General features: G+C 54.4%; 9 protein-coding genes across 9 annotated transcripts; 5 read left to right on the top strand and 4 right to left on the bottom strand.

Moving 5' to 3' along the window:
* Positions 1-249: 249 nt before the first annotated feature.
* On the top strand, positions 250-3,401 carry QBC33DRAFT_553565 (glycoside hydrolase superfamily; the record flags this gene model as incomplete). Its single annotated transcript, XM_060429427.1, has 4 exons — positions 250-440; positions 525-602; positions 665-1,497; positions 1,573-3,401. 4 exons carry the CDS (start codon positions 250-252, stop codon positions 3,399-3,401), a joined length of 2,931 nt encoding a protein of 976 aa, XP_060288316.1.
* A 688-nt stretch (positions 3,402-4,089) lies between these two features.
* Positions 4,090-6,700, bottom strand: QBC33DRAFT_109 (uncharacterized protein). Its single transcript, XM_060421903.1, has 4 exons — positions 6,540-6,700; positions 5,916-6,443; positions 5,421-5,851; positions 4,090-5,368 (listed from the first exon to the last, which is right to left on the bottom strand). Exons 1-4 carry the CDS (start codon positions 6,611-6,613, stop codon positions 4,296-4,298), a joined length of 2,106 nt encoding a protein of 701 aa, XP_060288317.1. The 5' UTR covers positions 6,614-6,700; the 3' UTR covers positions 4,090-4,295.
* Positions 6,701-6,970: 270 nt separating this feature from the next.
* On the top strand, positions 6,971-11,269 carry QBC33DRAFT_564607 (MFS quinate transporter; the record flags this gene model as incomplete). Its single annotated transcript, XM_060430401.1, has 10 exons — positions 6,971-7,437; positions 7,504-8,280; positions 9,222-9,299; positions 9,364-9,440; positions 9,532-9,756; positions 9,819-9,948; positions 10,011-10,574; positions 10,643-10,801; positions 10,858-11,059; positions 11,124-11,269. Exons 1-10 carry the CDS (start codon positions 7,186-7,188, stop codon positions 11,267-11,269), a joined length of 2,610 nt encoding a protein of 869 aa, XP_060288318.1. The 5' UTR covers positions 6,971-7,185.
* Positions 11,270-11,373: 104 nt separating this feature from the next.
* Positions 11,374-12,850, bottom strand: QBC33DRAFT_520319 (uncharacterized protein). Its single transcript, XM_060426361.1, has 3 exons — positions 12,196-12,850; positions 11,718-12,122; positions 11,374-11,656 (listed from the first exon to the last, which is right to left on the bottom strand). The coding sequence occupies exons 1-3, from the start codon at positions 12,767-12,769 to the stop codon at positions 11,517-11,519; spliced, it is 1,119 nt and encodes a 372-aa protein (XP_060288319.1). The 5' UTR covers positions 12,770-12,850; the 3' UTR covers positions 11,374-11,516.
* A 336-nt stretch (positions 12,851-13,186) lies between these two features.
* QBC33DRAFT_139 (uncharacterized protein) lies at positions 13,187-14,198 on the top strand. The gene has a single exon (XM_060422103.1). The coding sequence runs from the start codon at positions 13,241-13,243 to the stop codon at positions 14,069-14,071; it is 831 nt and encodes a 276-aa protein (XP_060288320.1). The 5' UTR covers positions 13,187-13,240; the 3' UTR covers positions 14,072-14,198.
* A 527-nt stretch (positions 14,199-14,725) lies between these two features.
* On the top strand, positions 14,726-16,688 carry QBC33DRAFT_482888 (S-adenosyl-L-methionine-dependent methyltransferase). The gene is made up of 9 exons (XM_060425370.1): positions 14,726-14,952; positions 15,027-15,172; positions 15,244-15,285; positions 15,369-15,438; positions 15,514-15,541; positions 15,621-15,633; positions 15,702-15,791; positions 15,863-16,205; positions 16,314-16,688. The coding sequence occupies exons 1-9, from the start codon at positions 14,770-14,772 to the stop codon at positions 16,545-16,547; spliced, it is 1,149 nt and encodes a 382-aa protein (XP_060288321.1). The 5' UTR covers positions 14,726-14,769; the 3' UTR covers positions 16,548-16,688.
* A 107-nt stretch (positions 16,689-16,795) lies between these two features.
* QBC33DRAFT_443827 (glycoside hydrolase family 11 protein) lies at positions 16,796-17,581 on the bottom strand (the record flags this gene model as incomplete). Its single annotated transcript, XM_060424242.1, has 2 exons — positions 16,796-17,204; positions 17,280-17,581. 2 exons carry the CDS (start codon positions 17,579-17,581, stop codon positions 16,796-16,798), a joined length of 711 nt encoding a protein of 236 aa, XP_060288322.1.
* A 600-nt stretch (positions 17,582-18,181) lies between these two features.
* QBC33DRAFT_520323 (uncharacterized protein) lies at positions 18,182-19,166 on the bottom strand. Its single transcript, XM_060426362.1, has one exon. The coding sequence runs from the start codon at positions 18,969-18,971 to the stop codon at positions 18,501-18,503; it is 471 nt and encodes a 156-aa protein (XP_060288323.1). The 5' UTR covers positions 18,972-19,166; the 3' UTR covers positions 18,182-18,500.
* A 4,721-nt stretch (positions 19,167-23,887) lies between these two features.
* QBC33DRAFT_520324 (uncharacterized protein) lies at positions 23,888-25,348 on the top strand. The gene has a single exon (XM_060426363.1). The coding sequence runs from the start codon at positions 24,063-24,065 to the stop codon at positions 25,281-25,283; it is 1,221 nt and encodes a 406-aa protein (XP_060288324.1). The 5' UTR covers positions 23,888-24,062; the 3' UTR covers positions 25,284-25,348.
* Positions 25,349-25,495: the final 147 nt, after the last annotated feature.

Below are 25,495 nucleotides of genomic sequence, written 5' to 3' on the forward strand. Positions count from 1 at the left end.
AGTAATCTTCCACATCTCGTATGTAACCACATCCGACGTCGGGGCGACTTATTTATGCTTGCAGCTACTGTGTTGCATACATATTGCATCACTCCCCTGCACCACGGGTCGAAGTGACACGAATTACCCCCGCCTCGAGCTTTCAACCCAAGGCCTAATTACTTGTAAGGTTCCTGCCTTCGCTCTAGGATAGACGGCTTGCAGCCAGAGGTCGCATCTTACACAACCCCCGCAGACATCTTCGTCAAGATGAAAAACACATTGTGGGCGTGCCGTGCAGTGCTGGCATTGTTCATACAAGGAGCAGTCGCACGCAATGTCCTGGACCTCTCCGAGCAGGTGTGGGAGTTACAAAACCCGACGCTGAATATTTCGGTGCGGGGAAAGGTGCCGTCGCATGTCCACCTAGATCTATACGCGAGCGAAGTCATTGGCGACCCGTGCGTACATTCTTGACCCTGAATTTGAATTCACCCTTCGACAGATGCCGCTGAAAATTCGATCTGATATTGGGAACGTCACAGTTACTATGGGCTGAACGATTTCGATCTCCGTTGGGTGGCGTGGGCCAACTGGACCTATACGAGCAACATCCGCGGACTGTGAGTGTGGAATTAACAGCGATAAGCCTTCCCATCAATTCTGTCACTTACACATGTTGCAGAAAATCGCTAGTAAACTCCAGCACCACGGACACATTCCTGCTCTTCGACGGACTGGACACCTTCGCAGATATATCCTTCTGCGGGCAACATGTCGCCACGACTGACAACCAGTTCCGCCAGTATTACTTCAACGTCTCGTCCATCTTGTCCGCATGCAACTCGACGGGGTTGCCGGAGCTGCGCGTCGATTTTGCTAGCGCCCCCGGCACGGCCCTCGCCATCGCCGCGCAGCCGGGACAGGAGACGTGGCCGCCACGGGTCGAGGGCACATTCGAATTTGCGCAGAGGCAGTTCGTCCGCAAGGAGCAGTCCGACTTCGGCTGGGACTGGGGTCCGGCCTTCGCGCCTGCGGGTATCTGGCAGAAGGCATGGGTCATCCAGCTCCAACCCGGCGAGATCGCGGTTCGCAACTCGGCATTCGACATATACAGGAAGGGCCAGTTGAATAATCTTCCTCCAGATCAGGGAGCGGATTGGATCTTCAACGCGAGTATAGATGCTATCAATGGCATTCCCGAAGACGCGACGATGAGATATCGGATATCAGGACCCGGGGGCCACGTCGTGGACAGTGGGGACATGACCCAGGTGAACAACACGGGTGACGTGATCGCCGGCGTGGTTTACTTGAAATCGTCCGACTACGAGCTCTGGTGGCCTACCGGGATGGGTCCACAGACGCTCTACAATATCACTATAGATGTCGTCAGCGGCCCCAGCAACAAAGCTGTCGCCTCAGTTACAAAGAGAACCGGGTTTCGCACTATCGTGCTGAACATGGGCGAGGTCACGGACGAAGAGATTGCACAGGGGATTGCTCCGGGAAATCACTGTAGGTTCTTCTCCCACCCGCCAGACGACTTGTTACGATTGCAAGAGGGTAAAGAAATACTGATGGCACGCAAAGGGCATTTCGAAATCAATGGTCACCCATTCTATGCCAAGGGTAGCAATTTCATCCCCCCTGACGCATTCTGGCCGCGGGTGACACCGCAACGCATCCGGCAACTCTTCAGCGCGGTAGTGGCGGGCAACCAGAACATGCTCCGCGTCTGGTCGAGTGGAGCATACGGCCCGGATTTCATGTACGAGCTCGCCGACGAGATGGGCATCTTGCTCTGGACGGAATTCGAGTTCGGCGATGCGTTGTATCCCGTAGACGCTGCTTTTCTCGACAATTGTCTTCAAGAAGCCGTCTATCAGGTCCGCCGGATCAACCACCACCCATCGCTGGCTGTCTGGGCTGGGGGTAACGAGCTCGAGAACTTGGAGCTCTCCATGGTCAGGCTGAGCGCACCGGATGAACTCGGAAGATACCAGGCCGAGTACGAAACCCTATTTCTCAAGACGCTGTTGCCCGCGGTATACGAGAACAGTAAGGGTATCACGTACATGCCTAGCAGTACCAACAACGGGTACCTGAGCCTCAATTTCTCCAACGCGATACCCTGGATTCCGAGATACAACAACCGCACTCGGGGATCGATGTACGGGGTCACGGAGTACTACAACTATCGTTACGAACAAGCTTTCAACATCAATTCGTACCCGGTTGGGCGGTTCGTGAACGAATTCGGGTTCCATTCCATGCCGAGCCTGGAGAGCTGGCGAGAGGTCCTCCCGGAGGAAGACCTCCACTTCAACTCCAGCACCATCGTGCTCCGCAACCACCACTACCCCGCCGGCGACCTGAACACGACCAACTACCACAACTCGAGTCTCGGCATGGGCGAGATGACGGCCGCCGTCACGCATTACTACCCGTTCATCAACAAAACAGACCCGGTCGCCAACTTCTCGGCCTGGTGCCACGCGACCCAGGTCTTCCAGGCCGACTTCTACAAGAGCCAGATCCAGTTCTACCGCGCCGGGTCGGGTTTCCCGAACCGCGGACTGGGCTCCCTGTACTGGCAGCTCGAGGACATCTGGCAGGCCCCGACGTGGGCGGGCATCGAGTACGACGGGCGGTGGAAGGTGCTTCACAACGTGGCCCGGGACATCTACGAGCCCGTCATCCTGGCCCCTCTGTACAACGTCACCAGCGGTCTCCTCGAGGTCTACGCCGTCAGCGACCTCTGGTCGCAAGTCAACGGGACCGCCACGCTCGGCTGGATCGGGTGGTCGGGCGACGCGCTCGACGTGTCGTCGACGGGGAATTCGTCCTCGCCATTATCCTCGCAATCCTCTAACAGCTCGGCTTCTCCTTCCTCTCCTTCTTCTTCTCCCCCTTCCTCCTCAGGGGCCACCATCACAAACGTAGAGTTCACCATCGGGCCCCTGAACAGCACTCTTCTCGCTACCATCGACGTCTCCAACCTCATCGCCACGGGGGCGCTGGACCCGGCGGCCGGCCTGTTCGTCGCGAACCTGACAGCGACAGGCACGCCAATCAACGGGGCGGGGGGCAACGCGACGAGGACGACGTACGTGCACACCAACTACCACACACCTACACCGCTGTCGCGGGCGGCGCTGGTGGATCCAGGGCTGGCGGTGCGGCACGACGGCGATCGGGGAGAGTTTGTCGTTGGAGCGCGGGCGGGGACGAGCATCTGGACGTGGCTGAGTCTGCAGGAGAGGGATTCGGGCATTGTTGTGACCTTTGACACAAACGGGTTCTTGTTGCGCAAGGGGGAGGAGATGAGGGTTGGGTATACCGTTCTCGGGGGGGAAAGCGAGGGGTGGGAGGAGAGGGTCGTTGTAGAGAGTATTTGGAATAATACTCTAAGCGACTGATGATTGAGTGCAAATGCGCTCCCATCGCTCGAGGAAAGGAATATAAAAGAAGGATTGATGCTAGGAAAGGGGAGGATGGAGTTCAGTAGTTATTCGACGCCCAGACTCGCCCCTGGTTCTTTCGTCTGAAGTTTATTGGGCCAAGAGATGTTGTTTGGAGTATCACGCGGTTTATGTGGTCTGTTTTTCTGCATCGTATTTTTATTATGTCTGCCGTTTCTAGGCTGAGGAAGCACTATGTGAGTAAGCTTTTGAGTGGTAGGTGGCGGAGATCGAGGCGGAGACGAGAGGGCTCGACTAGGACTCGTACTTGAGGAGTAGGCAGTTCCGCGTAATTAACCCTAGCCTGATAGTTGGCATTAGATCAACTCGAACTTGCTTCCTGTTTCCGGTTATTTTCTTATTCTCTTGCGGTTGTCGGAAAGCCATAATGAACAGAGAGGGTGCAGCCATATACCGCAGATTCGATATCTGTATGTGCATAGGAGAGGCCGCGCAGCGCGAGACGGCACCGACCAACGCAACAACAGTAATGCCGACGATAGCCACGACGACTTAAACGGGGTCGGGAAATTCGGGCAAGGCATCCGACGACCATCCTGTCCGGCTCGCGACCCCGGCGCTTGACACCGGGTCCGAGACTTCGCCACCCAGTCGGCGGCCGCGGTGTCGGAGAGCGGCGCCAGCTGGACCATGTCCGACGCCGTCTGGTTCCTCTTCGGGTGGTCGGTCTCGAAACTCGCGTCCCACCCCAATTGGACATCTTGGAGCATGGAGAGAGAGCGCCCTCTCTGGCTGGAAGCAAACAGGTGCTGCCCCGGCTAGGTTTGAGGGGTCGAGGTTGTTTCAACCCAGCCACTTGATAATCACGTCCCATTGTTGTAGCAAGACGGCTTAGTCCCAAGGAAAAAGGGTCGGCGGCATCGCAAACAATGTATCCATGGTATCGGTGCAGTCAAAAGGTTGTAGACCGATGTCGTCGAACAGCATCTGGCCGCACGTCGCATCCGAACTGAGCATGGACAATGGATCAACCAACCCCGTATGACTCGGCTCGGTATTTGTGCTGTCCGGGTTGAGATTCCTCGACATGGTCACGTCTGGGCGGTGAAACCACAGCCTATTGAGAAGCTCGGCGTACCTCGATGCAATGTGATTATCGTCAACAGCGGCAGTCCGCAGAACGGATATAAAGCGCTGCATCAGGGCAGATGTCTCAAAATGCTTCCCGGAAGATATAGCACCCGCGGCATGGGCTTTGAATAAGAAGACAGAAGAGTGTATCTCGTACCTGCTTTGGTAAGTCGACGCCGAACAGGAAATCAGAATCAGAATAATCAGAATCAGGTCGGGGGCAACGCACAAATAGAACCGTGCCGGCATGTACCTGAGGTGTCTTCTCGGGTCGATGTCTTCGGTGACGATCCTCAGGAGCTTTTCGGCCGCATCCACGGCTTCATAAATATGGCGTGCATCACCGGTAGCCATTGTTGAGTCGGGGAAGTATGGCTTCGGCTTGGCGGCGTCGCCAGACTCGGTGTTGGATTGTCTTGGTCCGGCCCGGTAGAGTACGGCCTGGAACGCAAAGGCGTTGACGTAGAGGCGGAGATACTCCTGCATCAGCGTCAAGCAGCTCCTTAGATATTGCGGCACGCCTATCGACCTCCACGCGCGTTGCCACGCCGCCATGGCTTTGCTTACATCGTCGATGTACTTGACATAGTCTCCCCTCAGCATGAGCTCGGCAGTGCGGGATCTAGAGGCGAAGAGAATGTCATGGGCGTTTCCGAATAAAGTTGTCAGCTCTACCTGAGCTTGTAAGAACGATGCAAAGTCCTCGTTGTGAGGGTGATGTGGTTGGAGCGATGGGAAATCTTGCGCAGTGAACCTCGCAGAAAGGGCCGGGCCCCGACACCAAAATGCCTGTCCCATGCGGATCGATATCTGTCGGTCGGAGAGATAGGTAACTTCTGGCCAGTCAGCTTGAGTCACTGGTGCCGAAAGGATGGTGTGACGTACATGTCCAGGCAAGACGCTCCCGCTGGACTGAAGCATCGACCTCGACATCGTTTCCCTTGAAAGAGCTATCCTCCAGACGCAACAAATACGCAAGTCTTACCGCTAGACCTAGAATCGACCACGCCGCACCTTCACCGCGGTCGTCGGTCTGTCCCGGATAGAGCGGCGTCCATTCGCCGAGCAGCAAGAGACCTTCCACGCATCCAACGTTCCGGATGGTGTCCATGCCGAGGACGACGTTTAGTATCAGCTGGCGCATATAATTCCATATGGACTTATTTAGATATGCGAGATCCGGCCGGTCCTTTGAGACAACCACGATGATAGCGGTTAGGAGGAAGGATTCGTGTTTGGTGGTATCGGGAAGATGCGTCGGCTGGAGAACACTTGAGGGGACAACCGGGAAGAAGGGGTGATAGTTGTCGGCATACCTTTCAAGGGCGAAGAGTTAGTTAACCGGGAGATACCAAGATACCAAGGATGCGAAGAACTTGCAGTTGTAACAGTTGCACTAGCAACTCGGAGCTAATCGTTCCATCTTGTACGGGGGGGTAGGTATAAACACTCGTCGCCTCTGGGTTCCGAGCTCCTTGATCGGCTGAGGAGGGAGCCAGATTGTGGGGGACCCCTCCGGGTGCAATTGACGACCGGAAACAAAGCCCAGGAGAGCCAGCAACGGCATCACCAGCACCAAAGATACCGGAAGCATCGGTGACGGGATCGGATGGCTCTCTGTCACCGGGCTGTTCCGCAGCGTGTGCAAGTATCAGCAAAGCATCGGACGGGTTCTGGAGGTTATCGTGGACGGGGTCTCCCGCAGTCCGGGGCTGTCGAGATGGCAGATTGTCCTTTGGTGAAAGCACAGAAGATACTGCCGTCGTCTCCTGGCCACTTGTCGCGGCCCGCCGTGCACGACGGAGATGCGAGAAGTCGCCGCCGCGCTTTGAGCCTGCCAGAAGACATTCGGCACCTTCACGGACGCATTTCACGCAGGGAGGTCTTCCTGGATCCCCAGTGCTCTGTCTGCAGATCGGGTTAAGAACTTTGTCAGTTAGGGAGATAACTGATAATTAGCTCCGGACTGGAGAGAGAGACATGGGGGCTGGGACTGGGACCCACAAGTCACAGCGCGTCTTGCGTGCGCGGCATCTAACGCACGCGCGGTATTGTCGAAGGCCGATGCCTTTGGTCATTGTTCGCAAGTGAAGGAGCGGTCAATGTGGGAATCCGTCCAGCCGCCTTGACAGAAATGATGTTGATGCATGGCCGAAAGCTATTGCCGGTGCAGTGGAGGGGGAGAATGACTGGGGTCCCACTGTAACCTCGGCTGCAGCGTCAGGCAATAGACGGCTATAGATGGCTGTCCCACTATTGAGCTTATAGACGGCTGTAGACGGCTCCACCGCCATGCCAAGAGCGATGCGGATACCTGGCGATAAGCGGGCCCATTTCCCTTCAGCGTATAGGGAAAGCTCACATGTCATTCTAGAGTAGGTAATTATGTCAGAAGAGTCCGCGAGGGACCGGAGAGAGGAATGGCCGGGATCCTCTCTTGTCTGGCCAATGTCTCCCGTAGAGAGCCAGCGGGGCATAACCCAAACCAAGCGAAGGGGGGATCTGCACAGTAGGAGATATATAACGGGGAATGCAGCCTCGATTCTTGGTCATCATATTTGTGTCCTGGATTAGACGAATTTGTGACCGCGAGCTAACACGCCAAACCCCCTTGTCAATCTAATTAGTCTGCAATCATCAGAATTCCACAATGGCACCCACTCGCTCCGAACCTTGGCCTCTCGAACCCTCACCAGCCGTTTCGTCGCAGAAGCAAAATGTCACCAACGCGATGACGGACGACATGTATGGCAAGTATTGCCCTGCAGAACCGGCTACACTGCAACTCGAGTCCAACTTCGGTCCCATGGATCCCGAGGCGATCGGCTACCTCCAGCCCACAACGATGGACACCCCCCTCGAAGAAATGCGTAGGCGTTTTGCCCACGACGGCTATCTCTTTGTAAGTGTCCCTGCACCCGTCCCTCACCCAAGTGGCCCGCCCGACCAACGAGAACTCGACGTCCAGGTCAAGAAGTGCATTCCCAAGGAAGCATCCCTCGAATGCCGCCGAGCCTACTTCGAGCACATGCGCCCAAGCGGCCTCCTAAAAGAGGGCAGCGACCCCGTAGACGGCATCTTCTCGCATGCCGACAGCCGGAAATACCTCCCTCCAGGCAATCTGCGACGCCTCTTCGGGCTCAAGGACGACCCCGAGAGCGACCGCTACGTGGAGCTGATGATATCGGCCCACGAAGCGCCATTCTACCTCGACCTATGCGCGAACCGGGAACTCCGCGACTTCGTCAGCCGCTTCACCGGCTGGGCCAAGCCGCACATGCTGCAGCGCACCATGCTGCGGGCGTTTGTCCCCGATAGCGAGCTCACGCCAGTCCACTACGACCAGATGTACCTGCGGGCGGGCCCCCCCACGAGCCTGACCGCCTGGGTCCCCATTGGCGACGTATCGCTGGAAGGGGGCGGCCTGATGTACCTCGAGCGGTCGACGGACATCGGCAGGAAGACTGAAGGGGACTTTGCCAAGCACGCCGGCAACCTGACTGATGAGGAGATGGTGAGTGCCTTCAACAAGAACATGAGCGACGGTGGCTTCTTGAGCCGAGATACGGTCGCCTACGGGAAGGGGGTGCGCCGGAAGTGGCTTGTAGCCGAGTACGAGGCCGGCGATGTCATCTTCCACAGCCCTTACATGGTGCATGCCAGCTGTAAGAACAAGGACCCAAACAGCAAGATCCGGCTGGCCACCGACCTGAGATTTGTTGATCCGGAGAAGCCGTACGATCATGTGAGTAGACCGGTCTTGACACAAGTCCTGTTGTTTATTCGGTGGATGCCATGTTAACAACATTTCAGCGATGGATGAAAGTATATAGACCGCTTGATGGACTGTAATTGGACTTCCAATTCCTCCGAGGGGAAAGACAGTCTTTGGAGTTTCGTTGGAATTGTTTCAAATGCTGTCACGATATTTACGCGCCGGAGAACGTGTTAAACTCCACAGCCCTTCCATAGCAAAAAGGAACTTAGTTTACCATCTATGACGTGCAAGCGCAATTTGTAGTTGTCCTGGTCTAGTTGTGTGTTGCTCTTGGGAGGAAGTCACTACAAGCGGTTGAGCGACTCGTGCACTTACAGGGGCTGCTGGTAGATAGTATCATGGCCGGGGCTATTTCCCAGAGCATTAGCATCCATATCTGTAAGTAGCTACGGTCTGCGTGGAAAGGAGCTCCAAGAGGACAATGGGCATTGGAGCTTCGTGGTTGGTGCGTGCGACATCCAATGCCGTATCACATTCTTTCACAATGGTGGGTCAAATAAAGAATCCCGGAATGCCATTCACGTCATAAACCGTCTACAGCCGGCGAGGGTTTGGGTTTGGGCCTTCCCCGGTTCAAGTTTACCGCACCCCCACCCCGCACCCCGCAAGAGGAAAATGCGGGGAAATGGGGTTAGGGGGCTAATACCAAGGCTCTCGTGCAGGTTTAGGGGTTAAGATCCCGGCATATGCTCTGCAATAGCCATGGCAAGGGCCTTGGCTCGCCTCTAGCCTCGTCCGTCTATTGCCGTCGAGCTAAGATGGGCTGTTTAGTGGTCAGAACGACGGGTGTGGGGTGTGGGCGGGTACAAGAAGAGCCAGAGTAAACATCACAGACTTCCACAAAGACGGTTCCGAGCATCTCTCCCGGAGCAAGCCGTCTGCGAACCCAACTTACAATGTTTCTGCAGAAATTCGTGCGCAATGAGGCAATCAAGACGGATCCTCCGGAGATCTACAATCTGAGGACCGTCCTGGTCAGCCTGGCAGTAAGTCTCTTTTTACCTCAAATGCAGCGAGAGTCTTCAGTTGCTAATCACAACACCCCCAAAGGCATGCAGCGGCGCCCTACTCTTCGGAATGGACATGGGCATCATTGGAGGAGTCCTGGCTATGGACACCTTCAAAGAGTAAGCAGTCGCCCATGTTCATCACCATCCCCACCCCACAACACATTGATCGAAGGCGAGTTACCTGGACGCATCTGACCTATCTGTTCAGGCAATACGGCCTCACTGATAAGCCCGATCCCGTCATCGCCAACCTCTCGTCCAACATCGTCTCCGTAATCCAGGCGGGCGCGTTCGCCGGTTGTATCATATCTATGTGGCTGGCGAACCGGATCGGAAGACGATTGTCGCTCATCTTTGCCTCCATATTAATCTTCATTGGCGTCGCGCTTCAGGCCGCTGCCAGTGGCCACATCGCCTTGATCTACGTAGGAAGGTACGTCCATGGCTCCTCCACGTTAGGCTCTCATTCACATTGACTGATCCGTCTCCTCCTAGATTCATTACGGGTATCGCCATTGGGATCGCCTCGACCGTGAATCCACTCTATGTTTCGGAAAACGCACCGCGAGGCATCCGGGGCCTTCTTACTGGCTGTTACCAGCTAAGTATCGTTACGGGCATGACTGTAGGCCAGATCCGTGCTGAGTATGAGTAACCTACCCTTTCGATACTGACAATTCGATATAGCTCGCCTTCTGGATCAACTACGGCTGCTTGATCCACGTCAGCGGCCACGCCCAATACATCATCCCCCTAGCGCTCCAGGCCCTCCCCGCCATCAGCTTGTTCTTCGGCATGCTTTTCGCCAACGAGTCTCCCCGTTTCCTTGCCCAAAAGACCCCAGACAAGGCCCTCGCCGTTCTGGCCACGCTCCGCGGCCTCCCGGCAGACCACCCCTACGTGCGGGGCGAGATGGAGAGTATCACTCTGCAGCTGGAGGAGGAGAGAGCCCTGGCGTTCAACGGCTCCGGCTGGACGTTGGTCAAAGAAGCCTTCACTGTCAAGTCCTACCGGCGTCGGACCTTCTTATGTATTACACTGATGATGTGGAGCAACCTGACCGGCACCAACGCCATGACCTACTACAGCCCTACCATTTTCAAGAGCGTCGGCCTATCTTCGTCCCAGGCTGGTCTGCTCGCGACGGGAGTCTATGGCATCGTAAAGATGATTTCTTGTTTGATTTTTATCCTTTTCGTCACAGACTCCCTCGGACGGAGAAAGAGTCTGCTATGGACCGGAATTGTCCAGGTGAGAATGCTCTCGGCTGCCCCAGCAACGTTTGCTTCTCTTATACTGACTATCCTATTCACTCGAAGGGATTGGCGCTCTTCTATGTAGGATTCTACATCAGATTTGACCCCCCGACGGTGGACTCGCCGCCCGGCGCGGCGGGCTATGTCGCCATTGTAGCCATCTACATCTTTGCTTCCATGTACCAGTTCGGCTGGGGCCCTGTTGTCTGGACGTACTGCGCCGTAAGGACTCCATCATCCGCCGAATGGTGTTGTTGCAGGATGCTGATAGGTTCTAGGAAATCCCGGCCGCCCGCATGCGTGCACTGCAGATGGGCATGGCCACGGCCAGCCAGTGGCTGTTCAACTTTGTTGTCGCCAAGGGAACGTTGAGCATGTTCGCGACCATGGGGAAGGGCGGATTCGGCACCTACTTTCTGTATGGGTCGTTCTGCTTCATCATGGTGGTGTTTGCTTGGTTCTTCGTGCCCGAGACAAAAGGTCAGTTTCTCTCTCGGCAAGTTCCACAATTGCACGCCTGAGCTGACCTTTGACGTGTTTGTAGGGTTGTCTCTGGAAGACATGGACGAGCTATTCGCTCAGGATTCTGTCAGGGGCAAGTTTGTGCCAACACGTAGCGTCCTTGTGAATGAGGAGTGCGACGTGAAGATAGTGGAGGACCAGAGGTTTGACCATGTTGACCGAGTTTAAGTACCGGATGTGGTGATGCCGTCCACTGGGACCGTCGCTAAAGAGCAATGGTCGAAAGGGGGAGAGTAGCTATAGTATCACTCGAATGATTTCAAATTTAGGCAGTTTGTCTCTCTACAACAGTAGGATTGCCCTTGTCATGCTCATCCCTGGAAACGCCATAGTGCCTTTGAAAGAAAAGCATGTTAGCTCCTGCTCTGGCTCCTCCTCCCTAAGTCGTCTAACAATAAAACAACGAAATGCCCAATTAATCTGCAGTTAAGCGAGTGTCGATTGACTCTCTTGCGACAACGGCTTCGGCGGATTCCGGATCTTCGATGGACTCTATCAACTCATGCTGCTCTTGGTCTAGAGGAACGCCTCTCTTAGGACATGCCGGGGGTTTGCCTAAGCCATTGTCAGCGTCCTGATTTCTCACTGGCAGTAATTCTAGCTCGTCATCACCAACCTAGGTCTGTGGCTTTCTTCCGTATCCTGTAGTCCACGTAGTCCTTCCCGCGTATCATGCTGTATACCACGTGGACGAACTGGCCCAGCGCCATGATGAGCGGGACCAGCTGGCCTACCGAGTCCAAAGACTGAACACCGCGTATCTCATTCCAGTGGATCTGCAGTTCAACCGAGGGTACCATCAACGAGAGAAAGAATGTGGCACGCATTGCTGATGCGGCTAAAACCGTGGATGAGACAGCGACTCTTTTGACCGGCGGTAAGTGTTGGATGACTGCGGGCAGGTTGGCCCGGGATTCGGGAAAGAAGGAGTTGTATAGTGCTACATCGTCGTTGTCCAAGCGGTCCGGCACAGGCGCGGCATTACACTGCGTCCGCCCTCTGAGCGCCGCGTAGGTTTTTTCTTTTCGAGGGGATCAGCATACACACATTGTGCTGCCGGAGAGCTAATACCGAGAATTGGGTCATGTACTCACGGAACATGTAAATACACCAAACGATGATGAGAAAACAGATGTACAGGCCGAATACGCCGCACACAATGCCCCAGACGACCTTGTTTAGGGTACGAAACCAACCCCGGACGTCGACCTTGGCGAAAAAGAAGCCGTACTCCACGCACGCAGTCCGCGGTAAGGTGTCGAGTCCCCGGAACCAGAACCAGGTAGCGTATCCAACAAAGGCAAAGACGAATGCATACTGAACCCGAAGTCTGACTAATGACTCCGTGGGCACCGGCTGCCCAGGAACGGGCAGGAATTTCTTGGTAGTCCTCGAGGAGGCGACCACCTGAATTGAAAATAGCCACATGATGACAGCCACCTCTGGCGCGCGGAGGGAGCCCATGATGGTTTCCCGAACCAAGGCTACCAGGATGGCCAGCAAGAGGCCCATGGCCGAACTATGCAGGAATGCCGCCTCGGCATCGAGGAATTCCCCAGCCACGGCAAATGTGATGGATTGGATGTAGAAAGCGGTGCGGAGCCCCAGACCGGTGAGGTCGGGATTTCCATCCAGGCCGCAGACGGGCGGCTGTCCGTCGTTCGCCATGGTTTGGTGGTATTTCTGTGGGATGTTATATTGGTTGAGCTTCGAATCTCTCTGCGGGACCGACGAATCTAACAATAAAATGGCAAACTTGGAGGATTAGAAAAGATTTTGGCTGCTTCATGGGCCAGGCCCTTGAAAAGGGGTCTAGACTGACCGAACTGGCTGCAGGGACAAGGGGTGGCAATTCAGCCGCAAGCAAGCTGATGTTTCATCGGACCAGTGACTGGGCGTCGCAACATCGCCAAGAACGCCGCATGGACGAGGTGCAGACATTAGCGTCGAGTGCTCGGTGCTCGGTACCCTTGCAGTAATTAATTATTACCGAACGCAGCGTTTCTGGCAGCGAGGCCGCCCGCAGGCACGTTTAAAACTCGCCACGTCCCCCGACCCCCTGATGAGAGACATCGACATGGCTTGCCTCTGGCTTCGCCAAATTCACCCCCACGCTGCGTCCTTCCAAGTTGGTTCGAAATGGCCCAGACCAACATCTGCGATGTGGACGGAAATGGGGACTTTTACGGACTCGGCATCCGCGTGGGATTCTACAGCCAATGGATATCCACTCTCCTAGTCAACATCTTTGTCCGTGAGGAAGCAGCAACCTCCCGTACCGTCAACCTCCTTCTTCAGCTTGCGGTCCTCATCTGCGTTGTGTTCCTCACTATCAGAAGGGCCATATATCCTCACGAAGTCATGATCGCCTTCTGGCTGCTGGTCGGCGGGCCTTGGAGCATGCAGTGGGGCGCTTTCAACCGGTCCGGGACCCTGGTCGCCCTGAGCCGGCTGGTCTTGTACGCGGCACTCTCGGCTTACAGTTGTTGGTTCTGGTTTGGCGGCTTGGACGAGCTGCCACAGACTCCTTGCGAGAGCTTTGTCTTTCTGGGGGGAGCAACAACGCACGGCTGGTTCCGATGGTTTGGAAAGGCGCTGTCAATATGCGGACTCGCCGCGTGTGTTGCGGTCTTGGGTTGGGGCACTGTACGCCACTGGAAGGGGAAGATGCACGGATCTTCTGCGTCTCGTGTTGGGCGTCGGTCCAAGTCGACAGTTCCAGAGGCGCCACAGACGGACATCGCCCTTCTCACCGTTTCGGTCTCTGCCATTGTCCTATCCATTATCTCGACCGAGTACCTCATTCGCGACAACCACCTTGTTGGCGTTGACGTCCTCCTTCAGCCAGGCCAGCTTATACCGTTGATCGTGGGCGCCTTTGGACTGATGGAAATGGGTATCTCTTTGCTCAGCGATGGCAAATTATTCAAGCGGCAGTGCTTGACATTCATTAACCATCACTTCACTTGATCATAGTTCCTGGAAACAGGGAGCAGTCTAGTTGTACGAGAAATAGGGTTATTGTTAAATATCAGTCTGAACCTTTTTCATACTGGGGCGCTTGGAAGCAATGGCGCAACTGTCGAGCAAACTGTTGGCAGCTGCCACCCCCAAAATGTCGTGTGCAGGCATCACAACCTCTCCCAACCATCGTTTGTGGCGAAACCTCCAAGACAGCTAGGGTGGGGGAGGTTCTCCAAGATTCTCGTCGACCAATGCAAAGATGGGCTCACACCAGAGTGGGATTCGGCCGGGTTGGTTTACCTGGGCCACGAAGCAAGGAGAAGCCAATCCAAAAACGATTACCAAAAAAAGGCATGGTCAACATGCACCCGGATGTCCCGACTTGCAGCCGGAACCTTCTACGGGCCAATTACTAGTCACTTTTCTATGGGGCGGGAGTGCGGGCGGTGCCGATCCTGGTAAGAGGATGCATGAGGTTGGAGGTTTGCAAGAATTTTTGTTGGTTTGGTCAGAACATTAGAGTCAGCAAACCACCAATGGCGATGTGGAGCACACGATGAGGATGCACCTGTTTTGCGGGGGTTGGTATGTAAATATTGTACGAAAACGGATACATAGTCCCTCCCCCTCCCCACAGTTTGCCAGACCAAAAAAAAAAAGGTCGCTTTCTTCCTTCTGCAAGCAATTTTCCTGTTCGGAAAAAAATGCCTGACGACAACGAGCCTGAGCACACCGCGTCTGCAGGTGGAGAGCAGGCGACAGGGGCAAACTCCAGTCAACGACCAGAAGAACCAGCAACTGCGGTACAAGCCACTGCGTCGGGCTCGGAGCCCCAGGCGGCCAGCATTGGCATTCTCCCTGCGGACCACTGGGCCCAGGTTTCCCAGGTAGTAGCGGCAAATGACTCGGTGGTGATAATTGGGACAGACTCACGCTGACTGATAAACCATCGTCCCTTTAGGCCCATCCCGCAGATGATAACGACGCTGAGTCGGCGTTGGGGAGCGATGCTGCTTCTACAACCGCATCCCTGACCTCGGACATTCTTCGTTACAGAACAATCTTAGGCCGCACGTACCACAGCGAGGTGGGGAACGCTCGGTACTGGTAAGAGTCTATCTACACTGGTCATCGTCACTTGGCAATGTCTCACCGCTAATTTCGCCTTGTTTGTATAGGGGTTCCAATGACGAACAACAGAACGAGTCAATGGATATCAAGTAAGTCACGACTAATTCGAGGGTCAATCTAATTGTATTCATTTCATGTATCACTTTTTGCCGCTGACACTCGAATTACCTAGCCACCATACCCTTACTCTTGGGTGCGGAGGGAAACTCTACCTGGCGCCGCTGGAAAAAGACAAGGTGCAGGTAAGGCACTCAATCCCCAATCCGGTTTGACCGGTTTGATCGACTGTCTTCTTCTGCAACTGACATTGGAGATAGAAAGCCGTGGATATTGGAACCGGAACCGGTATGAGAAAACACTTACCAGTAATTATCACCCAACATTGTGTCGCAGAAGATTAACTTTTGTCTGTGGCTTTGATCAGGCATTTGGGCCATGTATGTGTTGTTGTGCCCACCCAAAACCCTTCGACTAACCGTTGACCTAACTTGACACTCACATCTAGCGATTTCGCCGACGAGTTTCCTGGCGCAGAGGTGATCGGCACGGACATCTCGCCGATACAGCCTACATGGGTTCCACCAAATCTAAAATTGTATGTTGAATTCTCTCACCGAGGATGCAAACGCAGCTGGCTAATAATGCCCGTCCCCGTCCCCTTTCCAGTGAGATTGAGGATTGCACTGGCGAATGGACCTTTCAGCCTGAGTCTCTCGATTACATCCATCTGCGATGGCTGCTCGGTAGTATTTTCGACTGGACAGCGCTTTTCAAGCAAGCCTATAGATGCTGCCGGCCTGGCGGCTGGGTCGAGAGCTTTGAAGCTATGTCGCGGGTTGAAAGCGATGACGGCACGGTCAAGGAAGACTCAGCCATGGGTCAGTGGGGCAAGTTCTTTGATGAGGGGGGGAAGAAGATAGGGATGTCCTTCACGGTTGTTGAGGATGGTATTCAGCGGAAAGCTATGGAAGAGGCAGGATTCACTGACATAGCGGAACACACCTTCAAGGTAAGACATGGGAAGGAGGAGCAAGCAAGCAAGCTCCTCCATTCCATCCGGTCTGTGTCTGGTTAGTGTTTAATCACATGTGGCTCCTGCTAATATGTTGGCGATTAGGTTCCCCTCGGCAGCTGGCCCAAAGATCCACAGATGAGAAAGATTGGCCAATTTGCCCAGCTTGTGCTTGAAACGGACGTGGAGGGCTATATTTTATTCATGGCCAACACCATCGGCTGGAGTAGGACCGAGATCCAGGTTTATGTTGCGCAGCTGCGGCGCGAGATACGCCTAGGGAAAAACCATGGTTACTACCGACAAAGGATTGTCTGGGGTCGGAAACCAGTGAATTGAGACAGGAACGAAGGCACTCGTGCAACCATAGGTATTGACATTTACAAGAATTGGAGCTTGGCCCTCCTCGTATGGCCCAGCTAGCCTAGATCTCCACATCCGCTCCCTGGCGCACAGCCCTCTCGTGGGTTTCGAAATGGGTTTATTTTATTTTTATATGTATAGTGCCTCCTTCTGCATTCGTCAACCCGTCGGCCAGCTCGGCTTCCCATGCCTAGGCCTGTCACAATCAATTCGAAATGATAATTTTAGCCACTGATAGTGTACGTGGAGGAGCCACCAGCATTACCCCAGCCCTCAGTCGCAAGAGTCTGGTAGTCCATTGAGCCCAAGTTCATGTTAAGCTTGGCCCAGGCGTTGAAGTGGTTAGCGACGGTAACGGTGCCACCGCTGGGGCGCTTCTGCTGCCGGACCGAAATGTACTGCCAAAAGGTTGTCGTGCCCTGGATAGATGGCTGGTTGACTTGTTGGTGCTTCCAGATGTCGTAAGTGGACCCGTCGCTCTCCAGTGTCCCAACCTTGGAGCCCTGCGCCGCTCCGTTGCCGTTACTATACTCCTGGATGTAATATTCAACCAGGGGGCTTCTCGACCAGCCGTAGATAGAGACGAGAACGGTGCCAGCCGATGCGGTGGTAGTACCACTGAAGGTGATGTTCCTGAAGGGAATATCAGCAAGTGCGTCACGAGTTTGGAAATGGGAGAAAGAAAAAAGAAAAGAAAGATGATGTCACCTCGTCGTCCCCGTTTTCCAGCCCTTTCCGACGACAAAGTCCTGCGCACCAGAGAATGTGACCGAGTATCCATTCGAGCCGGGCTGGAAATTGACATTGCCACCAGTCTTGTAGTTCTGGGTGTAGTCCTGGCGGCGAGCGAGATGATTGCCTCCAAGCTCAAAGTCGGGGAGATCGGGACCGGGTGCACGGTCCACGAGATGACCGGCCTGCAGCGCAGGTCCGACGAACTCAGCGGCAGGAGCGGCGAATGTCCGGCCAATTGCTGAGACAGCGAGGGCGAAGTGAATGAAGCCAACCATGATGGCGGATATGTGCGTTACTGATGATGGATCTGCAAGCTCTGGTGTAGTGTAGTTTGGACCAAGCTTTGCCAAGACGGGACCTCCAACTTTATATTCTTGGAGTCCTTGGCCTTCCTGATCGCCCGTGTAATCTGCCTCGGGGACATATAACCCTTGATTCATATGGAATGCCGTCGTCCGCAGTGCTCATTGCGGTGACACGACCTAATTACCCCTGAGCAATAAATACAATTAGGCAAGGGAGGCCTTCGTGTTACTTGAGATATTGAAGGACCTAAAAAAGACAACGCGGGGGGAGGCACACAGTCGGCAGAGATTGATGAGCGCCTCCAGTCAAGGCACACCCTGCAGTCATCATGAGTGCCGGAGCCGGGAAAATGTGGGGGAGGTGACCCCATTTTGCTCGCCTTCCCCGCTCCCAATAACAATAGATTAACGAATTTAGGCGCCCCGGCTCTCTTGGAATTGAATTGATAAATTGCGCTACTTCAGAACCAGGTGACGTCGAAGTGTTCAGCATTCCAAGCGCTCCTATCGGAACCTTATTCAATACCTCAGTTCCGCCCATGGGAGCGGAGTCATCCTAACCGTTCACATGTGAGGACTGAAATTGCAGCTCTGCTCCTCAACGCCGTCACTTTGGTGTCTCGGCTACCACACTGGAGGTTGACAAGGCACACGCAGTAAATAAGTTTTCCACCACCTACAAGTATAATTATACGGCAGTCATAGATACCAAAGGCTACGCAGGCTCACCTCGATTTCTTCTCCCTTGTGCGATTGCCTGTTTATTTTGCCCAGAATGGACATTGGCACTAGAGGGACTGGTCCCAACGCCACTCGATCGGATGTAGGTAGACCTTCTGGACCTTCGGAAAGTAGCGGGATGCCGTGTCACGGAATGGCACAACCACATCTACGGAATACGAAGCCAATGTTGAGACCAGTTGAGAGACGATCCCCCGCCCGTCCCCTCTGTCTGCTTCCTCAGGTCTCCCTCCTTAGCCTTCAGCTCATCTGGCATCTGATCGCCGAAATCATCTTCCCCCGCAACTTGTCTAACCTCGATAGAGCATCTGTCGTCCTTAAACGGCACCTTCCTCGCCCACCCTGTAGCCTCGTCGAGATTCGCCGCCTTGATAACCCAGAACCCAGACACGAGTGTCTCGACCTCGAACGGACCCGGCGCGACGCTCGTATCACCGGAGGTCGTGAAGGATACACGAGTGCCCCGCGAGGACGGCAGTAGCCCCTCGCCCGCGACGAGGATGCCCGCCTTGACGAGCGACTCATTGAAGGTCAACATCTCTTGCATCGCGGCGGTTGTGGGGGGGACACCGGACTCTGCGTCGCGATTGGCGCGGACGAAGAGGGCGAATTTGGGCATGGTGGCGGATGTTGGTGATGGTGGGTAAAAGTGGTGGTTCGTAATGTCTTGTCACTCTCTATCGAAGGAAGCTGGGAATAGGATAGTGCTTGGAGACGAGAGCCGAGTTGGCGAGAGATGACGACGCCTGTCTTCCCTCCCCGCTTTTACAGACGCACAAAGGGCAAGCTCTTTACTAGAGGAGGCATCCTTGGCACCGCAGGCAGTCTTTGCTGGAACAGGCAGTCTTGGGCTCTTGGCAGCGCAGGCAGCCATAGGCACCAGCTGTGTGGCATCCAATCACACGCCAATGCGAACGAAGATTTCGGGAACATCCGAGCCCATGGCGACACCAGTTTCCTCTCAGATATCAAGCCATCTCATTGGGTTAGGTAATTACCTCCAAGCCCACTAATACCCAATCCACAACCACGTAATGCACGCGACGATACTACTCTGCCGCCATTTCTTCCGCTTCCCGTTCCAGTACAGACTTTGTAGAGAGGTATTGTCCATAAGCTGCAGAGACTATCGCAACCTACGAGGTATCGAACGGATACGTTGAGCACAAACTTGGATCGTTGCTCCACTCGCAATGCCACACCAGTGTCGCCAGCATCTCTCCGTCATCGGTAGCCTTGCAGGCCTGCGGGTTTCGCACTGGTGTGCAGTATCCATTGGGGCTACCGGTTGGATCCAAGTCATTTGTGCGGAACTCTTTTGAAACAAGGAGTAACAATGACACGTCAACAGAATGAATCATTTCGTTGTTTCTCGGGAATCTGAGGGGGGATACATACGATAATAGTCATGGTTATTGTCGGCCGGCCCAACTATAATCGGTATATTGTCTAGACCGCAAATCTGCGGTTGTTCCGGAATGTGCTCGTTGGTGAGCTTGAACGTGTATCCCGGATCGAGTGTGACGAAGTCGGGGTCCTTGTTGTCGACCGTCTGTATCGTCTCAAACCAGATGGGATTGACCTCGTTGAGTAGGTCGTCGCAGTTGGCCACGTTGCTGGGCACGACGGCGACGTGGGCCGTCGTGCTGCCCCCGCCGTTGGGATCCGGGTAGGTCACCCAGGTCAGGAAGAAGCCGCCCGTGGGAGAGGGAGGCGTCCATGGGGTGGTGCTTGTGCTGCTAGTTGTTGCTGTGGGCTCCCAGTCTGCGCATGTCGGTGTTGTTACGCAGGCTGTTCCCTTGCCTCCGGGGCCGAGCTGGCACTGAGTCACGGTAGCTCTGGAAATACACTCGCTGCCGCTAGGAGTGGACGATGTTAAAGTTGGAAAACCGGTCGTCGGTACAGTCTCCTGTGAAGTTGTGCTGACAGGGGGACTGTCCCAGTCTGTAACGACAATAGTCTCGCTGGGTATGGCGACGGGACCTGAATACGCAGGGACAATCACAGCTGGGTCGGAGCCGAACACTGCAAAGGTGGTCGTTACTAGATCAGACACACTGGGTATACTGATTGTCGAATCAGAGCCCACGACGATATTGCCGTCCAAAACATCGTAGATCGCTGTGCCACCGACGACAACACTCTCGGCTATGTCTGTTGTGGTGGATGCATCGCTTGTGGAAGAGCCCAGTACACCCTGGTCGTCGTCTGGCCCGATCACCACGCCCAACGGACACGACTCAATAGTGGTTGTAGTCGTTGTGGCTGTCACCGAGCAGCCGCTGACGATAGACGTTCTGGTGGTCCGACACGCCGAATGTGCCGAGCCTGAACACGAAACCCAGTAATCCGTCACGGTGTTTGTCGAGCAAGATGCCTTCGCCGTTGTTGTGGTCCCTGTGTCTGACACGTCACAGCCCAGAACGGTCGCGCATGTATGGACGTGTGATGTAGTTGTGATGGTTCTCTGGTTAGATACAGAAGTCCCCAAGGACGCTGTAGTCACGCAAAGTGATGCCGACTCGGTTTCGCATTGATCATTGTCCGGCTCCGCGGAATAAGTGGGAATCAAGTCCGAGCCAATACTAATTAGCACGAGCAAAAACTGCCGTCAGCCTCTCATTGCTGGATCTCGATACTAACCTGTATCTGCGACACAGGTTGAAGGAAGTCCTCAGAGAAAACACGAAAAAAGCTAAGTACTGACGTTATTTTAGGCCATGGTGGCAGATTTCCCTCAATGTGCATGGAAGGTGGGAGGTTGAGGATGGAACGTGGGGGTGGTCCCCTGTTTACACACATCACATCAGCATTGATGTTCCTTCTCACATAAACACAGGACAAGAGTAATGAGGAGACCAATCTACTCACGGTGGATAAATCCCAGGGGGGAGGTGCCATTCCCAGCCTAGAACATTGATGTCGTCCGACCGAATACAGATCTAGGCACGACAGTTAGCCAAACCCCCTCAGGAGTCACAATTAAGGCAGGTAGCGACTAACAAAGAAGAACCATAGGTGGCATGGAGTGACGCTGCCGTCTTCGGTTTGATGGGGTTCATCAACCGATGTTGTCACTGGAGTGATCTCCGCATTCGGCGGCCAAGTCGTGAAGGTTGTCAACGGTCCTGATTGTGTGTGCGTTGGCGATGAAGAGGGAGGAGTTTGAGTCGGCCCAGGTTGAAATGTGAGTGTCTCGCCGTCTGTAGTTAGCGTCAAAGGGGTCGTGAAGCCAGTGGGCAACGTGAATGAATCAGTTCCAACAATGATGATCCCCGAACTGGAGATGAGCGTCTGGCCATCGGGCAGAGTTGACGTTCTAGCGACAGGGGCCGATGTAGTGGGAGAGGAGCTCAGAGGCGATATCGTAAAAGTCTCGCCGTCAGTAGTGAGGGTCGTTGGTGAGGTCACACTAGGTAGTGTCACTGTGTCAGATCCAATGATCACCACCCCTGAACTGGAAATCATCGTTTTGCCGTCGGGGAGAGTGGTCGTTAGGGGCCCGGATGGTGCAGGATTCGTGGACCTCGAAGGGGGTTCGAGCGTAAACGTCTCCCCATCTGTCGTAAGAATACTCTCGGAGGTGACCGTAGGCAGTGTCACTGTATCACTTCCAACGATCACAATGCCGGAGCTCGACACGATGGTCTTGCCATCTGGCAGAGTAGTTGTGAGCGCTCCTGAGGAGTTTGATGTGGGGCTGGCCGATAAGGGAGGCTCGAGTGTAAATGTCTCTCCGTCGGTAGTGAGTAGGCTCCGAGAGGAAACGGTGGGAAGCGTGAAACTATCCGTCCCAATAATAATGACTCCTGATCTCGAGATGACCGTCTTTCCGTCAGGCTCTGTGAAAGTGGCAGCACCTCCACCTCCAGGTTGGGAAGTTCCAGTTCCAGTTACAGTTCCGCTTCCACCAGAAGGATTGGTTCCGGTAAATCCCCCAGTGCCGTTGTTTGGGATTGAAGCGGTGCCGGTGCCGGTGTCGCCAGTAGACATAGTGCCTGAAGGCAGCGTACCTGTACCCGGTGGAAGACCTGTTCCGCCTGGTACGCCGTCAGAAAGAAACCCCCGAGTCTCCAGTCGTGTGAAGTTTGACTTACCCGATCCTGAGAAGCCCGATGAGCCCGCGGAACCTGTGGGAATTCCTGGCGACGTCGAGAATGGAGACGTAAGACTGCACGTCTCGACGAATGTCACGGTGACAAAATGAGTTCGGATAGACTGCTCTGTGGTAGTCATCTGGACCGTAATGACAGATGGCTGACCACAGCTCCCTGGGGTGGGAATGGAAGCGCTGCTTGACGGCTGAGACATATTCGGGGCAGACGAGTCGCACCCCCCGATTGAGTTGCACGTTGTACCCGAAGGACAACAGCCGTACATGCAACATATCGTGCCTATTGATGTGATAAGTGAGACGGTAACTCTTTCTCGATGAAGGGAAGGGAACAAGTTTCCATCATACCAGCTCCACAGAGGTTATGTTTGCCATCGGGGGTTTGGCAACATGTATCACCATAGGCATCTGAGCCACAGCGATCTTGGCACCAGTATTCACCTGGACTGCATTTTGAGGCGGATGAGGCAAAAGTGGCGTCGGAAACAGATGCAAGAAAGAACCCAATTGCAATCAGCGTTCTCGTGCTTGATGAGAACGACATGTCTGCTCTGATGGGTACGATGGGTACGACTTTTAACTCGATTCCAGGTCGGAGTTATCAAGGGATAAGAAGCAACTCATCCGAGGAACGCAAACACGCAGCTCGGCGGGGCGCAACTTATCTTGGAACGGCAGCAAGGCGAAATGAATGCAGTCTATGGTGAGATCTTCTTCTGACGCATCTCGATTTATCCATGCAATAAGGCTGCCATGATCTGAAAATCAAATCCTCAGTCTCACGTACGACTTTCATAGCGTCCCTGACTTGGCATACCGCGTGGATGGAAGCAGGGTTGTATTCGCAAAGTTGAGTCAAGGAGTCGCACAGAAGATCATCCACACTACTGCCGTCACCTGATGGTGATAGGCAACAAGTAACCGCGTGGTGTGTAGCAGTCTAGCCACGCATGTAGAGGATTACACTCCGATCCTATAGGTTTCGATGCTATATTTTCCTTGCCAAGCTGAACGAGGCTGGGTTCACAAAAAAAGAGTAAGCTTGACGATCAAGCCTTAGTCGGGATTACCGGGAAGATTAGGTATGTATAGTACAATGCAAGTACAAACATCTACTTTTTAAGCAACTTACAGAATGTAAGGAAAGCAAAGCATGGAGTGCATGAAATCTATGTTTGTTGCCTATGTGTTGATCTTTGCTTAATCTTGCGTCAAGATCTTACACCACTCCACCACAAGACGGCCAAAGCGTTATGTACAGTTCGCCAGCTTGAAACAGGGCTTACGTGACCCTGAGCCGCATAAGCCGCAGATCAACTGACATGACATCGATTTCCATACCTAATTGGGTTAGCGCCTCTGATAGCGATTGGAGCATGAAACAGGAATTATGCCAATGAAGCAGAGAATATCTCTCTGTACAACAATTCAAGATCGGGATCAATCTTCTTACCCCTCCATTTTCGTCCCCATCGCGTTCGAAAACGGTGGTTTGGCTTCAGTGTATTGCTTCTCCAGCGTCGATATCAGCACAACGTCACATCAGCCGACGGATGGGAGCAACCCGTCGTCGCCTTGCTTCCAATCTGAGGATCCATGGACCCTTTCGCCACACTCCCCAACGAAATCCTGCTGTTTGTTGTACAGCAGGTCCCGGATCTGGGTTCCCTGCACAACTTGCGAAGTGCCTCCCCCGCCGTGGCATCCCTTATCCGGGAGGATGGGAATGCTGCACGGATTACTGAGGCCGTCCTATCAGCAACCCTACCAGATAAGACGCAGGAAGTTGTCCGTACCCTGGCCTTCGTCCTCTGGGGCCCGCACTCGGGAGGCCCACCTCTTGCCTCATGGTCAGCCTTTCGCCATCTCTACCACATCCTCCCGATCGGCCATGCCGCACCGCCAGTTTCGGAGCAACTACCCCGCGAGATGCCATCATCGGTGCTCTGCCGCGTTCTCGCCCTGTCAACGAATGTCCATCGAGTTGCCCACGGCTGCCTGCACACCCTAATGAACAGGTTCCTATCGCTGCGTCCGCGGAGGCCTGCCCACCCGAGGTTTAACTATCGCCGGTCCAATTTTTGGAAGTCCTTGGACAGAGAGACACGACAGCCAAAGCCGTACGAGCCTCCACCACAGCCGCCATCGGAGCCTGCTAAGCCAAGTGCCCGGCTCGCCGGCGAGGCGGCTGCTCCGCTGGCTTGGGTTGAGGAGCAGTCCGCGTTGAATGCCGCTTGGCGTTTGGCGCTCATCTCCGCGTTACACAAGTCCGTTGACTCTCGGCAATGTGCCTGGCCCTCGGAAGACGTGGAGAAACTAAAGAATCTGTCACCTGTCGAATTCTGGGACTTGTTGATTGGGAGTACGTCCGAGGCGGAGATGGAGTGGGTGAGGGCCATGTCTGACTACATCGGCTCCGAGGTCAGCTCATCGCATTTGCTCTCAAAGCAGATGGGGGCGGCCCGGAATTGCTGCATGGCGATTCAAGCCGCCCCGGATGGTGACTGGATACATGACAAAGACCAGTTTGGTCAGGTTTCGGCTGGTTATTCCTTTTTCAGAGAGGCTAGAACACTGCCATATTCACCGTTGCGAGGAGCAGACTTCGGAGTTTTCCGACAGTACGGGTTTGGCCTTTGGAGCACCAAGCGTATGATGGGGATGGCCTTGCTGCCTGATCCCCAGATGACGGAAGAGCGGTTCGGGGGCAATTGGCAGAATGAAGAACATAGCCTCTTCTATTCTTGGTACAGTATCCTAACCGCACAGGAGCTGGTTGATCTTGAGGACACGCAAAGAACCCATTGGCCCAATTAGTCCTGGATTACCTATTCTGGTAGCGACTTCCGTCACCCGAAATCGAGGGTAGATATCAATACAAGTTTGGTTGTCCTTGTGCAATGAAGAGGCTGACTTGCTCCTAAGCTACTCCACACACGCAGGTAGCAGTCCGAAGTGGTGGTCAGCAATACTGCAAGGAACTCTGTGCGTAAAGGTCATGTGTAATTGGTCATCCTAGAGGCCTGAAT

Source organism: Phialemonium atrogriseum (assembly GCF_030411735.1).
Source record: "Phialemonium atrogriseum strain 8032-3 unplaced genomic scaffold QBC33scaffold_1, whole genome shotgun sequence".
NCBI classification, from domain to species: Eukaryota; Fungi; Ascomycota; class Sordariomycetes; order Cephalothecales; family Cephalothecaceae; genus Phialemonium; species Phialemonium atrogriseum.